This window comes from Oncorhynchus mykiss, chromosome 15, assembly GCF_057628025.1.
Source record: "Oncorhynchus mykiss isolate SJ-2025 chromosome 15, ASM5762802v1, whole genome shotgun sequence".
Classification (NCBI taxonomy): Eukaryota; Metazoa; Chordata; class Actinopteri; order Salmoniformes; family Salmonidae; genus Oncorhynchus; species Oncorhynchus mykiss.
This window is the reverse complement of record NC_143036.1, coordinates 68,369,638-68,384,162: the sequence shown is the minus strand read 5'-3', so window position 1 is coordinate 68,384,162 and position 14,525 is coordinate 68,369,638. Positions and strand designations below refer to the sequence as shown.

The 14,525-nt window shown below is 44.3% G+C and overlaps 1 protein-coding gene across 5 annotated transcripts in view; it reads left to right on the top strand.

Moving 5' to 3' along the window:
• The window catches only part of LOC110490781 (tetraspanin-11), a 58,242-nt gene extending 49,957 nt beyond the window's left edge, over positions 1-8,285 (top strand). For 2 of the 5 annotated variants that reach the window (XM_090200905.1, XM_090200904.1), the window contains exon 8: positions 5,924-8,285. In XM_090200905.1, coding sequence (XP_090057031.1) covers positions 5,924-5,983 — 60 coding nt within the window. In that variant the 3' untranslated portion in view covers positions 5,984-8,285. Of the gene's footprint in view, positions 1-2,977; positions 3,101-5,167; positions 5,249-5,923 lie in introns of all 5 variants that reach the window. The other 3 variants (XM_090200903.1, XM_090200902.1, XM_090200906.1) reach the window with 3 other exon arrangements.
• The last annotated feature ends 6,240 nt before the right edge of the window (positions 8,286-14,525 follow it).

The following is a 14,525-nucleotide window of genomic DNA, read 5'->3' as shown; positions in this document are numbered from 1 at the left end:
CCCTAACCCTTCTCAGCAGTATCGTAACGTTTCTGATCGATATAACCCTAACCCTTCTCAGCAGTATCGTAACGTTTCTGATCGATATAACCCTTCTCAGCAGTATCGTAACGTTTCTGATCGATATAACCCTTCTCAGCAGTATCGTAATGTTTCTGATCGATATAACCCTAACCCTTCTCAGCAGTATCGTAACGTTTCTGATCGATATAACCCTTCTCAGCAGTATCGTAACGTTTCTGATCGATATAACTCTAACCCTTCTCAGCAGTATCGTAACGTTTCTGATCGATATAACCCTTCTCAGCAGTATCGTAACGTTTCTGATCGATATAACCCTAACCCTTCTCAGCAGTATCGTAACGTTTCTGATCGATATAACCCTAACCCTTCTCAGCAGTATCGTAACGTTTCTGATCGATATAACCCTTCTCAGCAGTATCGTAACGTTTCTGATCGATATAACCCTAACCCTTCTCAGCAGTATCGTAACGTTTCTGATTGATATAACCCTAACCCTTCTCAGCAGTATCGTAACGTTTCTGATCGATATAACCCTAACCCTTCTCAGCAGTATCGTAACGTTTCTGATTGATATAACCCTTCTCAGCAGTATCGTAACGTTTCTGATTGATATAACCCTTCTCAGCAGTATCGTAACGTTTCTGATCGATATAACCCTTCTCAGCAGTATCGTAACGTTTCTGATCGATATAACCCTTCTCAGCAGTATCGTAACGTTTCTGATCGATATAACCCTTCTCAGCAGTATCGTAACGTTTCTGATCGATATAACCCTTCTCAGCAGTATCGTAACGTTTCTGATCGATATAACCCTAACCCTTCTCAGCAGTATCGTAACGTTTCTGATTGATATAACCCTTCTCAGCAGTATCGTAACGTTTCTGATTGATATAACCCTTCTCAGCAGTATCATAACGTTTCTGATCGATATAACCCTTCTCAGCAGTATCGTAACGTTTCTGATTGATATAACCCTTCTCAGCAGTATCATAACGTTTCTGATCGATATAACCCTTCTCAGCAGTATCGTAACGTTTCTGATCGATATAACCCTAACCCTTCTCAGCAGTATCGTAACGTTTCTGATCGATATAACCCTTCTCAGTAGTATCGTAACGTTTCTGATCGATATAACCCTTCTCAGCAGTATCGTAACGTTTCTGATCGATATAACCCTTCTCAGCAGTATCATAACGTTTCTGATTGATATAACCCTTCTCAGCAGTATCGTAACGTTTCTGATTGATATAACCCTGACCCTTCTCAGCAGTATCGTAACGTTTCTGATTGATATAACCCTTTAACCCTTCTCAGTAGTATCGTAACGTTTCTGATCGATATAACCCTGACCCTTCTCAGCAGTATCGTAATGTTTCTGATTGATATAACCCTAACCCTTCTCAGCAGTATCGTAAAGTTTCTGATTGATATAACCCTTCTCAGCAGTATCGTAACGTTTCTGATCGCTATAACCCTGACCCTTCTCAGCAGTATCGTAACGTTTCTGATTGATATAACCCTTCTCAGCAGTATCGCAACGTTTCTGATCGATATAACCCTTCTCAGCAGTATCGTAACGTTTCTGATCGATATAACCCTAACCCTTCTCAGCAGTATTGTAACGTTTCTGATCGATATAACCCTAACCCTTCTCAGCAGTATCGTAACGTTTCTGATCGATATAACCCTTCTCAGCAGTATCGTAACGTTTCTGATCGATATAACCCTAACCCAAACAATTTAATAACTGAAATAGTCATAGTCTCTGTGTCAACTGTTCCTCTCTGTCTTTAATAACTGAAATAGTCATAGTCTCTGTGTCAACTGTTCCTCTGTCTTTAATAACTGAAATAGTCATAGTCTCTGTGTCAACTGTTCCTCTCTGTCTTTAATAACTGAAATAGTCATAGTCTCTGTGTCAACTGTTCCTCTCTGTCTTTAATAACTGAAATAGTCATAGTCTCTGTGTCAACTGTTCCTCTCTGTCTTTAATAACTGAAATAGTCATAGTCTCTGTGTCAACTGTTCCTCTCTGTCTTTAATAACTGAAATAGTCATAGTCTCTGTGTCAACTGTTCCTCTCTGTCTTTAATAACTGAAATAGTCATAGTCTCTGTGTCAACTGTTCCTCTGTCTTTAATAACTGAAATAGTCATAGTCTCTGTGTCAACTGTTCCTCTCTGTCTTTAATAACTGAAATAGTCATAGTCTCTGTGTCAACTGTTCCTCTCTGTCTTTAATAACTGAAATAGTCATAGTCTCTGTGTCAACTGTTCCTCTGTCTTTAATAACTGAAATAGTCATAGTCTCTGTGTCAACTGTTCCTATGTCTTTAATAACTGAAATAGTCAGTCTCTGTGTCAACTGTTCCTCTCGGTCTTTAATAACTGAAATAGTCATAGTCTCTGTGTCAACTGTTCCTCTCTGTCTTTAATAACTGAAATAGTCATAGTCTCTGTGTCAACTGTTCCTCTCTGTCTTTAATAACTGAAATAGTCATAGTCTCTGTGTCAACTGTTCCTATGTCTTTAATAACTGAAATAGTCATAGTCTCTGTGTCAACTGTTCATATGTCTTTAATAACTGAAATAGTCATAGTCTCTGTGTCAACTGTTCCTATGTCTTTAATAACTGAAATAGTCATAGTCTCTGTGTCAACTGTTCCTCTCTGTCTTTAATAACTGAAATAGTCATAGTCTCTGTAGCTTTGTTCTTAGTTTGGTTGTAATTACGCTAATCAATTTAGACTCAATCCTCTTTCAGTGTTCCCCCCCTATACTTTGTCTAATATAGGTCACTAACCCCTCTGTGTGTGTATGTGTGTTTATCTCTATGTATGTCTGTGTGTATGCATGTGTGTGTTTACGTTTGTGTCTATGTATGTCTGTATGTGCGTGTATTTCTTTGTGTGTGTGTGTGCGTATGTCTGTTTGTGTGTGTGTGACCTCTATAGCTGGCCGGGGCCATGTTGACGGCCTGCTTTATCTATCTGCTGTATAAAGAAGAGGAGGAGGACTTCTCTGCCGTGTGATTGGCTAAGCCTCTGTCTGGTCACACTCAGTGGGGACGGGACAAGGTTGGAGGGCATTGTTGGAAATGTGTTCTGTGTGTGTGTCTATTTCTTCATTTTTGTGATTGTGTCTTTTGTGTTTTTGTGTAGATATGTGTTGTCTGCATGTTTGTGTGTGTGCGCACTCGTGCATGTGTGTGTGCGCGAGTGTGTGCATGCGGGTGTCTCTGTGTGTGTGCGCGCACGTGCGTGCGTGTGTGTGTCTCTGTTTGTATGTGTGTGTGTGTGAAGAAGACAAAGAGACAGTTGATCAGAGATCATGCATGCTATATTGCCTGGCCTATGCTTTATTCTCGGTACCACCGAGCAACGCCCACCCCAATAGGGACACCAGGCTGACCGCCACATACATGTTGACCTTTGACCTTTGCATGGCTGAAAGGTCTTGACAATATTATCCACAATCCAAGGACAAACAAACAGTTCACTGAAGTGCTCCCACAGACTAGACTATGAGATTAATGCCCACAGATAAACGCGAATGACAGCTGTGCTGGACCAGATTTGAAAGAAACCCTTACAATACATTTCTCATCATCTGAGATTGGGTAATAATAAGAAAAGAGGACACTGCTAAATGTATTCTTCATGATTTCTTTCTTCATAGTTTCTTATGATTGCAGCACATCACTTATTTCTTGTCACTGTCTTCACCTGCCACATTGAAACTACTTTCTATATATTCCTTGTCATTCCAAATGCTAAACTAACGAGCAGAAAGGAAGTTTAGCACATTCTGTCCTCCATCCTCTGTCTCCTTCTCCTTGCTTCTGTCTCCTCCTCCCTCCGGCTGCTCCTCCCTCCTCCGTTTCCTCCTTGATCCCCTGTCTCCTCGTCGCTCCTCCCTCCTCCTCCCTCCTCCTCCCTCCGGCTGCTCCTCCCTCCTCCGTTTCCTCCTTGATCCCCTGTCTCCTCCTCCTCCCTCCTCCTCCCTCCTCCTCCCTCCTCCTCCCTCCTCCCTCCGGCTGCTCCTCCCTCCTCCGTTTCCTCCTTGATCCCCTGTCTCCTCCTCCTCGTCCCTCCTCCTCCCTCCTCCCTCCTCCATTTCCTCCTTGATCCCCTGTCTCCTCGTCCCTCCTCCTCCCTCCTCCCTCCGGCTGCTCCTCCCTCCTCCTCCCTCCTCCCTCCTCCGTTTCCTCCTTGATCCCCTGTCTCCTCGTCCCTCCTCCCTCCTCCTCCCTCCTCCCTCCGGCTGCTCCTCCCTCCTCCTCCCTCCTCCCTCCTCCGTTTCCTCCTTGATCCCCTGTCTCCTCGACCCTCCTTCTCCCTCCTCCCTCCTCCTCCCTCCTCCCTCCGGCTGCTCCTCCCTCCTCCTCCCTCCGGCTGCTCCTCCCTCCTCCTCCCTCCTCCGTTTCCTCCTTGATCCCCTGTCTCCTCCCTCCTCCGTTTCCTCCTTGATCCCCTGTCTCCTCCTCCCTCCTCCCTCCTCCGTCTCTTCCTTTTCCAGCTCCCTCCATCTCTCTGTGAGTTGTGAGTTTCATTCTCTACCTCCTCACTCTGTCATCTGAATTCTCAGTGGTGCTGGCAGGGTTAGAGGCATCGTAAAACCGCCCTGAGTGCCGAGCCGCCAAGGCCTTCTTTGAGGAATCTACTCCCCATGTTGTGACACCGGTCGATAATACCCTCAGAGAGGAGAAGACTTGCAGGGGGGCCGTTGATTGAATCTCAGCCCTCCTCTGTTTGTCGTTTGTCATCCGTCATACACGCGCACACACACACACACACACACACACCACACACACACACACACCACACACCCGTCCAGCGAATGTGCCTCATCTAAGTCCTAACCTCTCAGCCTTTTCCCTGTGTATTACTGTAACTCTGCTGTTGTCTCACAGATCAATGAGACCTTTCATATCCCCTATACCTTAATAGTGATGACGTGGGATGATCTTGTTAGAAATAAGGACAGTTTAATGCTTTTGGCAGAGTGAAAGCACAAGTGTGTGTGTGTGTGTGTGTGTGTGTGTGTGTGTTGCTATGTTGTGTGCGTCAAGACCTGTTGTATCCTCCCATTTCTTCTCTACCTTAATCTCATCTTATTGATGTCGGCTTCTTCATCCAAACAAGCGCCAACTAAAGCTCTCTGACCGTCCTGCCGCTGGCTGAAAATGACTTATTGTTCTCAGATCAACCAAAGTACCTACACAGGTCTGTTGGATCCCAGCATCACTTCACTTCTTTCTTTTTCCTACACACAAACGTATTCATAGGATCTTAAAGCAGTCCAACTCACAAGTGGAGCTTTCAAGTAACTTTATAGAATACTTAAGGAGAAGAAATATCAAGTGGGAGAATTTGGAGTGCACTAGGCAAAATGTTTTGCATCACAAACCTCCAAAATGCCACACTCCTTGTGTCCATAGACTCCTTTCTAAGTATTTACATATGTTACATTCATAATTTGTTATTTCTTATTATTTTAAACGCCTCACAGAAAATGACAAAAACATCATAAAACATGCTTCACTTTGTAAAACATTTTCCCTCAGTTTAATCATGTGATTTTTAGTAGATTAATTATTAATGGATTATAACACTAAATTATGGTTTTGAGAACATTGGCAGGGCTTCAGAGAGAAATGCCCTTTGAAAAATGGAAGTTGCTAAATGAATGTTTGTTCACAGATTATCTCTCTCCAGTACCAGTCATAGTGGGAGCTTTAACATTCACCACAGGCCCAATTACACCACTGCTGCAAGAATGGCTGCTCGGCACTCCTGTTCCCATAGTAACCACACACTTCCTCATGCTATTCCACTATGCTACCATGACGACTCACCTTTACCCTTGATTGACCTTCACAACAATTGTGTGTGTTTCAGATCTGTGGGATGGTGTTCACATGCTGCTTACACAGAAGGATTAAGTTGGATCCTTACTGAACCCTACCGTCAAGCCCCCCCAACACCATCCTGCCTCATGGGCCAGGGAGCAACGATGCCTGCTGAACACTCAACCTTGACCTCTAACCCCTCCTAACCTCTGAACCTTACGATCCAACCCTGCCTGGACCTTCCTGGATCCTTCTGCACCCCTCCCTTGGCTTGGATGCATGCATAGCCCCCCCCCCCCTCTCAAAGACAAGGCCAATGAAGAAGAGATGATTTGGTATTATGGTATTGTTATTTTCTGTAGGTAACCTACTCTTGTTTATGTAAGGTAGTTCTTACTGTATGTTGTCAATACAGTCAAATCCTTACTGTAGATTTCACAACATTCCACACAACTGGAAGGCAACCCGAAGTGGTTGTGACTGAGAATCAAGTGTACTGTACACACTCTCATGGCGTTGCTGCTTACGAAGGGTTATTCAGTTAGTGCTATATCCAGTGTGTCACGGATGTGGCCCCCAACGTGCCTCTGTCATTGTTTTATCACGTATTCTTTGATAGCAATGTTACACCAATTTAATGGTTCACCACAAAGGGAATCCCATGGTCATCGATGTTTGATCTACGTCACAAAGAAAACAATCATGAGTTGATTGATATCCACAGAATAATCAAGCAGAAATGGGGAAAACCTATACTTGATATGAATGAAAACAGCACTAAACGCTGCTAAGAGTAACGTTGCAGCATTTCTGTATGTGTTGCCTCCGTAGTTTGACTAACAAATCTGGTTCTGTGTTGTATGCAATGCTAAAGGTGTTGATATCGACGAAATCGCCTTTCTTGCAGTACCATATAAACCTACCACTCATCTTTCAATACCAGGACCAGTTGACTTGTTTTACGACCACTTTTATTATGCTGGAGAAACATGTTGTGATTTACTACTGATACAGGGTCAGATCTTTCTCTGTCACGCTACTGGTTAAGATTAGGATTCAGGGGTTATGGGTGACTTCTAGTTGAACGGGCGAGGTCAGTCCTCTCCTCTGGTGTGGGTTAGTATCCCCATCCAGTGGTAGATATTGGTATATACTCCTGTGCAGTGCTCCTGTAGTATTCTGTGTAAGGTTGCAACATTTGGAGAACTTTCAATAAATTCCCTGGTTTTCCAGAAATCCTGTTTGGGGGATTCCGGATTGTCTGCTTATTCCCTCCAGATTCCAGGATTCCTCCAACTGAGATTTCAGGAAAACCAGGGAATTTCTTGAACGTTGCTGAAATTTTGCAACTCTATTTCTGTCTGATTGGTTGTGGAGCAGCCAGGCAGCCTTGCATCGACTACTGCTTCTAAAGACTAACTACATTCCTCTGAAGGCAGAAGATATATTTACATTTTTATTGTTTACTACGACTTAGAAAATGTCTGATACGTTTCCACAAGAGAACATTCATTGGCTTGACTATTGTCAAGGACACATTCAAATAGTATTGGTTGCCCATTACCAAGACAGGACATAGGTCTTTGTTTTTTAGGAGTGCTGGTAATTCAGCTGACCAGTTCCAGTTGATACAATGACAACAATCCTCCTCCTGTTTTCCAAGACATGAAGACCCTTATACAGATGGTATTTGTTCTATTCCTCCTAGTGACCAACAGAAAGCTGTTCTTGTTGTTCGTGTATTTTTCTAATCGAAATGGGTCAAAATATGATATAACATTATAGTATGTTTAATATAAAATATCTAATAAAACATATATGATCTGGGCTCTTTCTATACTGTAGACTGTAGTAATCAAAGTATACCTTTGTCTGTTTAACAACAATGTCATAATAGCTTTTGAATTGATGTTGATGGTAGTCTTTAACCAGATAGACTTTATTTGTGTTTCCTACATCATTCAGTGGTTTGGTATTATTATTCCCTGCCGGTCTCTTTGCATCAAGGTCTTGGATGTTTTGTTACAGTATATGACTATTGCTACTTTAAGACATCATAAAATGTTGATATTTAAACTCTGAGATATGAAGAAGGTTATACGTGCACAGACCATGTTTGAAAGAAGTGCATATGGATGGGCACATTCATCTTCAGCGACATGTAGTCTATCTTTTAAGAGTGGTGCAAGGTAAACAAATCTGTCAATGTGCCCTTGAGCAAGGCACTTTACCCCAATTGCTCCTGTAAGTCTCTCTGGATAAGAGCGTCTGCTAAATGACTACAATGGAAATGTTTGTCAAAGCTGATGTGACAATGGTATTGGGATGCACTGTGTGACTTGTTCTACACAATATGACTACATACATGGTTTCTAAACCTTACTCAATAAATATAATACTATATTACTGAATATTTATATGATTATTTATTAATGTTGTGGAAGATTGTGGTTGGGTTGAATCGTCTAGTTGTGGTGGATATAGTGTATGTTATGGTGATATGTTGTCACTAGGTGGAGACAAAGTTGTGCCCCTGACAAGCATTTGAAGGTAATCATCCCAGGATGTTTTGACTTCCTCAGTTCCTGTATGGATTTATCAGTTAGTTAGAAAATGTTCATGTTTATTACCACTTCCGTTAACCTGTTAACAGGTTATTTTTCACAGCACAAAAAGTACATCCTTCAAATCTAAACTTAAAAGCCATGATCATTGTTTCTCTGTTATATTCAACTATTATCCTAACCTTGTACAACCATAGCTCAGAGGTAATCAGTCTGGTAATACAAGGCTACTATTCTCCTAACCTCGTACAACCATAGCTCAGAGGTAATCAGTCTGGTAATACAAGGCTACTATTCTCCTAACCTCGTACAACCATAGCTCAGAGGTAATCAGTCTGGTAATACAAGGCTACTATTCTCCTAACCTCGTACAACCATAGCTCAGAGGTAATCAGTCTGGTAATACAAGGCTACTATTCTCCTAACCTCGTACAACCATAGCTCAGAGGTAATCAGTCTGGTAATACAAGGCTACTATTCTCTTAACCTCGTACAACCATAGCTCAGAGGTAATCAGTCTGGTAATACAAGGCTACTATTCTCCTAACCTTGTACAACCATAGCTCAGAGGTAATCAGTCTGGTAATACAAGGCTACTATTCTCCATCAATCTTACAGTAGTGATGCTTCACTATGCTTGCTGACTGTATTTGCACTTATGCCAACTAAATACCCTCAACTCAATACACCGTTATGTACACATACAAGAGTGCTGTGGCCATAGTACACATACAAGAGTGCTGTGGCCATAGTACACATACAAGAGTGCTGTGGCCATAGTACACATACAAGAGTGCTGTGGCCATAGTACACATACAAGAGTGCTGTGGCCATAGTACACATACAAGAGTGCTGTGGCCATAGTACACATACAAGAGTGCTGTGGCCATAGTACACATACAAGAGTGCTGTGGCCATAGTACACATACAAGAGTGCTGTGGCCATAGCAGGATTCATCTGTAGGTTAATGGTATTACCATATGACTGTGGATGTGTCCCAAAATTCTTTAATAGCTCCCTTGCCTTATTTGGTTTCTTTCACAACCACTGATCTGAAATGACATGTTAAGTGAGTGCATTGTGACGCAGTGTGATCCAATGCTTTAATATCTCAGTAAGGGAAGGACGCAAGGAGAGGAAGACATTTTAGAGTGTTGGGAGACAGTCCAAGACATCAGTCGGTTAGGGAAGGAGATGAGGAAGGGGAGCCAGTTTAGAGTGTTGGGACATAGTCCAAGACATGGGGCCAGGGGAGTCTGTCAGTCTGTCAGTACTTCCATCTCCATCAGCAAGCAGAGGATGGCTCCTATTTCCACAGCATGTCACACACACCCTGGAGTGAGGGTGTACATGCATGCATAAACACCTACTGTAAACACATAAACACACACACACTGATAGAGCTTACAAACACACAGACACACCCACATGAAAAAAACATTCAGTTTTACTATACAGTATTTACTATAGAATAATACAGAATACTACAGTTTACTATAGAATAATACATTATTTACTATATAATTTTGTAGTATACTATAGTAAATACTACAGTATACTACAGACCTCAAAAACACTACAGTAAATATTACAGGAATGTCCACAAAACATTACAGTAAATACTATAGTAAAGTCTGCAGAAACAGTGAAGTGAATCCTACAGTAAAGTCCGCAAAAACTACTGTAAATACTATAGTATTTAGCTGTAGTATACTATAGTATATTTTAATGTGGACACACACATATTGTACACACACACACACACACACACACACACACACACACAGCGTGCTTTACACACACATTGCTGGTGCCGACACATGGGGGTGAATTGGAAGCAGCTGGAGATACACTCCTCCCATAGTGGACTCTGCACATCATACACATCATTCACACACACCCTCTCCCATATCTCACCCTCTGACAGCCAGGGGGTGGACGTTTCTTTCTCTCCCATATCTCACCCTCTGACAGCCTGGGTATGGACGATGCAGAGGGAGATATCCAGCAGTCAGCTACTAACACATGCTGTGGTCTCCACACACTCTCTCCATCTCTACATACCATATTGTACACACACATACACTCACTCGCAGGCGTATGCACACACACAGACACACATACACTTCTGGTCTGGATATCTTTTTACATTGATAATATGCTGCTTGAATAGGAGTCATTTTTACAAATGACCCGTATTGATTCCTATGCCATGTGGAACTCAGTGTATGATGATATCATTGTGGCATAGATATCTAATGTCAGAAAAGGGTTTTGTCCTCAACACATATAATATATCATGGCACTTTACAACACAACCATTGTCCGAGCAGTAGGCCTACACCTGCACTCAATATGTGTGAAAACGCTGGGAGGCTTAGCTATGAATAAATACGGTTGATGTACAGTACAAGGAAGTGCCGTAGGCCCTGTGTAAACTGATGCATGTGTGTAAATGCAACTCCTCCTCACCTGCCTGTGGAGTCATGAGACTGTAAGTGGTCTGGGTTTAGACTGGGCCTGGACCAGATCTGACCTTTCTGTGTGGATTGGGTCCAGATAAGACTTGGAATGGATTTGGACTAGGTCCAGACTTGGTCTAGACTTGATCTGGATTGTCTGTCTAAACATGGCCTGGACTAGATCTGGACCAGAGATCTAGAATGAGATTCTATGGTCTAGACTTGGTCTGGAAAGATTTGGACCTATTCTAGACTGCCTGTTACCTGGGGTCTGGACTATACTTATTCTAGACTGCCTGTTACCTGGGGTCTGGACTAGACCTATTAGAGACTGCCTGGGTCATGGGGTCTGGACTAGACCTATTCTAGACTGCCTGGGTCCTGGGGTCTGGACTAGACCTATTATAGACTGCCTGGGTCCTGGGGTCTGGACTAGACCTATTCTAGACTGCATGTTACCCGGGGTCTGGACTAGTATGGACTAGACCTATTCTAGACTGCCTGTTACCTAGGGGTCTGGACTAGTCTGGACTAGACCTATTCTAGACTGCCTGTTACCCGGGGTCTGGACTAGTATTGACTAGACCTATTCTAGACTGCCTGTTACCTGGGGTCTGGACTAGTCTGGACTAGACCTATTCTAGACTGCCTGTTACCTGAGGTATGGGCTAGACTTATTCTAGACTGCCTGTTATCTGGGGTCTGGACTAGTATGGACTAGACCTATTCTAGACTGCCTGTTATCCGGGGTCTGGACTAGTCTGGACTAGACCTATTCTAGACTGCCTGTTACCTGGGGTCTGGACTAGACCTATTCTAGACTGCCTGTTACCTGGGGTCTGCACTAGACCTGCCTGTTACCTGGGGTCTGGACTAGACCTATTCTAGACTGCCTGTTCCCCGGGGTCTGGACTAGTATGGACTAGACCTATTCTAGACTGCCTGTTACCTGGGGTCTGGACTAGACCTATTCTAGACTGCCTGTTACCTGGGGTCTGGACTAGACCTATTCTAGACTGCCTGTTACCTGGGGTCTGGACTAGTCTGGACCTTCTCCCAGTGGTCCTCCGCCAGACCTCAGAGCTGCTGAATGGGGCTCCTCCTGTCCCTGCTCCTGTGGGGTATACTACAAAGCATCAATGAGTTAGCCAACTAACTTTGATCAACAACCAGAAATAACCACACATGTTCTGGTTCATTAAGAATGCTAAACTTGATATGTGTTTTTGGTTGCTGGATAAACTAAATCATGCTCATTTCAAGCTTATCTTTCAAAAGAAATAAAAAGTTATTTAAAAATATTCAGCCAAGTTGGCTGTCTAGCTCCTTGACCCTGCTATGTAGTATACCCCTCTGGGCTACTTGTGGGAATGAATGCATTATATTAGCTGCGGCAGTAAATGTGTCGGACAGATTCCTCCAGGGATCAAAGGGGGATAACCAAAGCACCGGCAGGCAGAGTGCATGAGGCCAGAGAGCCAGCATAAATCCAACATAATATCGCTGTCAGCATACGGCCATGTGTTGTCAGCGTCACAGAACCAAAAAACACAGAGAGATGCCAGATGTGCTGGTTAGAGTGGGCGGAAGATGCCTGTAACCACTGATCTGAGGTCAGATATATTTGATTGGTATTATGGTTGAGTTTAGGCTCGGAGGTGGGGTAATCTGATCCGATCTGTGGTTAGCATGTGACCTCTTATCTTAGATAGAGTTCACATTGTGTTAGCTTCTCATCTCATTAAATATATCACTTAGCCTGAGAATGAAGGCTATGTGAGGTTTACACATCTTGGCCATGAAATTGAATTAAGATGTAGAAACACATGACAAATGCATGAACTAATTTCCTGAACAGAGATGTATTCCATTATGTTAGTATAAAGGGGGGGATGTTGTTTCCCCAGTCTAGGTTGTCTAGGAACAAGAGCTATTTTACTTTGAAATACCAGAGTTCTGCAACATTTATTTTGACTCAGCAGAGGAGTGATAGAGTGGACTGGGTCAATGAGGTCACATTAGGGGTTAACACATCTATTAATGTGTACTGCCTTAGTATTTTACCATAACAATAGTATTGTGTAATTTCTCAAATCAATGCAAATCTGTTTGATCTGTATGTCTAATCTTAGCACAGCTATAAGAGAATATGAAGGTAAAATATCACAATGGTTCGGTCCATTTCCTGGTTTAACCGTTACATTTTTCAGGTCATGTCTAGATGGGATACAGGTTTTGTCAAATTGACATCAAAAGTAGATTTTTGACGAGTCGACAGATGGAAGCACGTTATGATTAGCTCAATAATCAGGTATGCTATCCCTGTACAATCACACAGCCTAGCCCTATGGCTATGATGCTGTCCTCAGCATAAGACAATGACGAGGACACCCCCTCCAGATGGTACAATGAACATTATTACTATTAGTACTGGACTTTGTTATTAGTATATTGCCTATTGTCCAGGATATGAACACAGTGATGACACCACACCAATTAATGAACAATAGTCACACGGACTTGGACAGAGACATGTTGGGCTGGGGGAATGGGATGGGGAGTTGGGGAGAATGGGATGGGGAGTTGGAAGTAATGGGATGGGGAGCTGGGGGACATGTTGGGCTAGGGGGAGTGGGATGGGGAGTTGGGGGGAATGGGATGGGGAGTTGGGGGGAATGGGATGGGGAGTTGGGGGGAATGGAATGGGGAGTTGGGGAACATGTTGGGCTTTGGGAATGGGATGGGGAGTTGGGGAGAATGGAATGGCGAGTTGGGGGACATGTTGGGCTAGGGGGAATGGGATGGCGAGTTGGAGGGAATGGGATGGGGAGTTGGAGAGAATGGGATGGGGAGTTGGGGGGATGGGATGGGGAGTTGGGGGACATGTTGGGCTAGGGGGAATGGGACCGGGAGTTTGGGGGAATGGAATGGGGAGTTGGGGGGAATGGGCTGGGGAGTTGGGGGAATGGGGAGTTGGGGGAGTGGAATGGGGAGTTGGGGGGAATGGGATGGGATGGGGAGTTGGGGGAGTGGGATGGGGAGTTGGGGGAATGGGGGGTTGGGGGAATGGGATGGGATGGGGAGTTGGGGGAGTGGAATGGGGAGTTGGGGGGAATGGGATGGGATGGGGAGTCGGGGGAGTGGAATGGGGAGTTGGGGGGAATGGGATGGGATGGGGAGTGGGGGGTTGGGGGAATGGGTTGGGGGAGTGGGGGGTTGGGGGAATGGGGGGTTGGGGAGTTGGGGGAATGGGGAGTTGGGGGAATGGGATGGGGAGTTGGGGGAATGGGATGGGGAGTTGGGGGAATGGGATGGGGAGTTGGGGGGATGGGATGGGGAGTTGGGGGACATGTTGGGCTAGGGGGAATGGGACCGGGAGTTTGGGGGAATGGAATGGGGAGTTGGGGGGAATGGGCTGGGGAGTTGGGGGAATGGGGAGTTGGGGGAGTGGAATGGGGAGTTGGGGGGAATGGGATGGGATGGGGAGTTGGGGGAGTGGGATGGGGAGTTGGGGGAATGGGGGGTTGGGGGAATGGGATGGGATGGGGAGTTGGGGGAGTGGAATGGGGAGTTGGGGGGAATGGGATGGGATGGGGAGTCGGGGGAGTGGAATGGGGAGTTGGG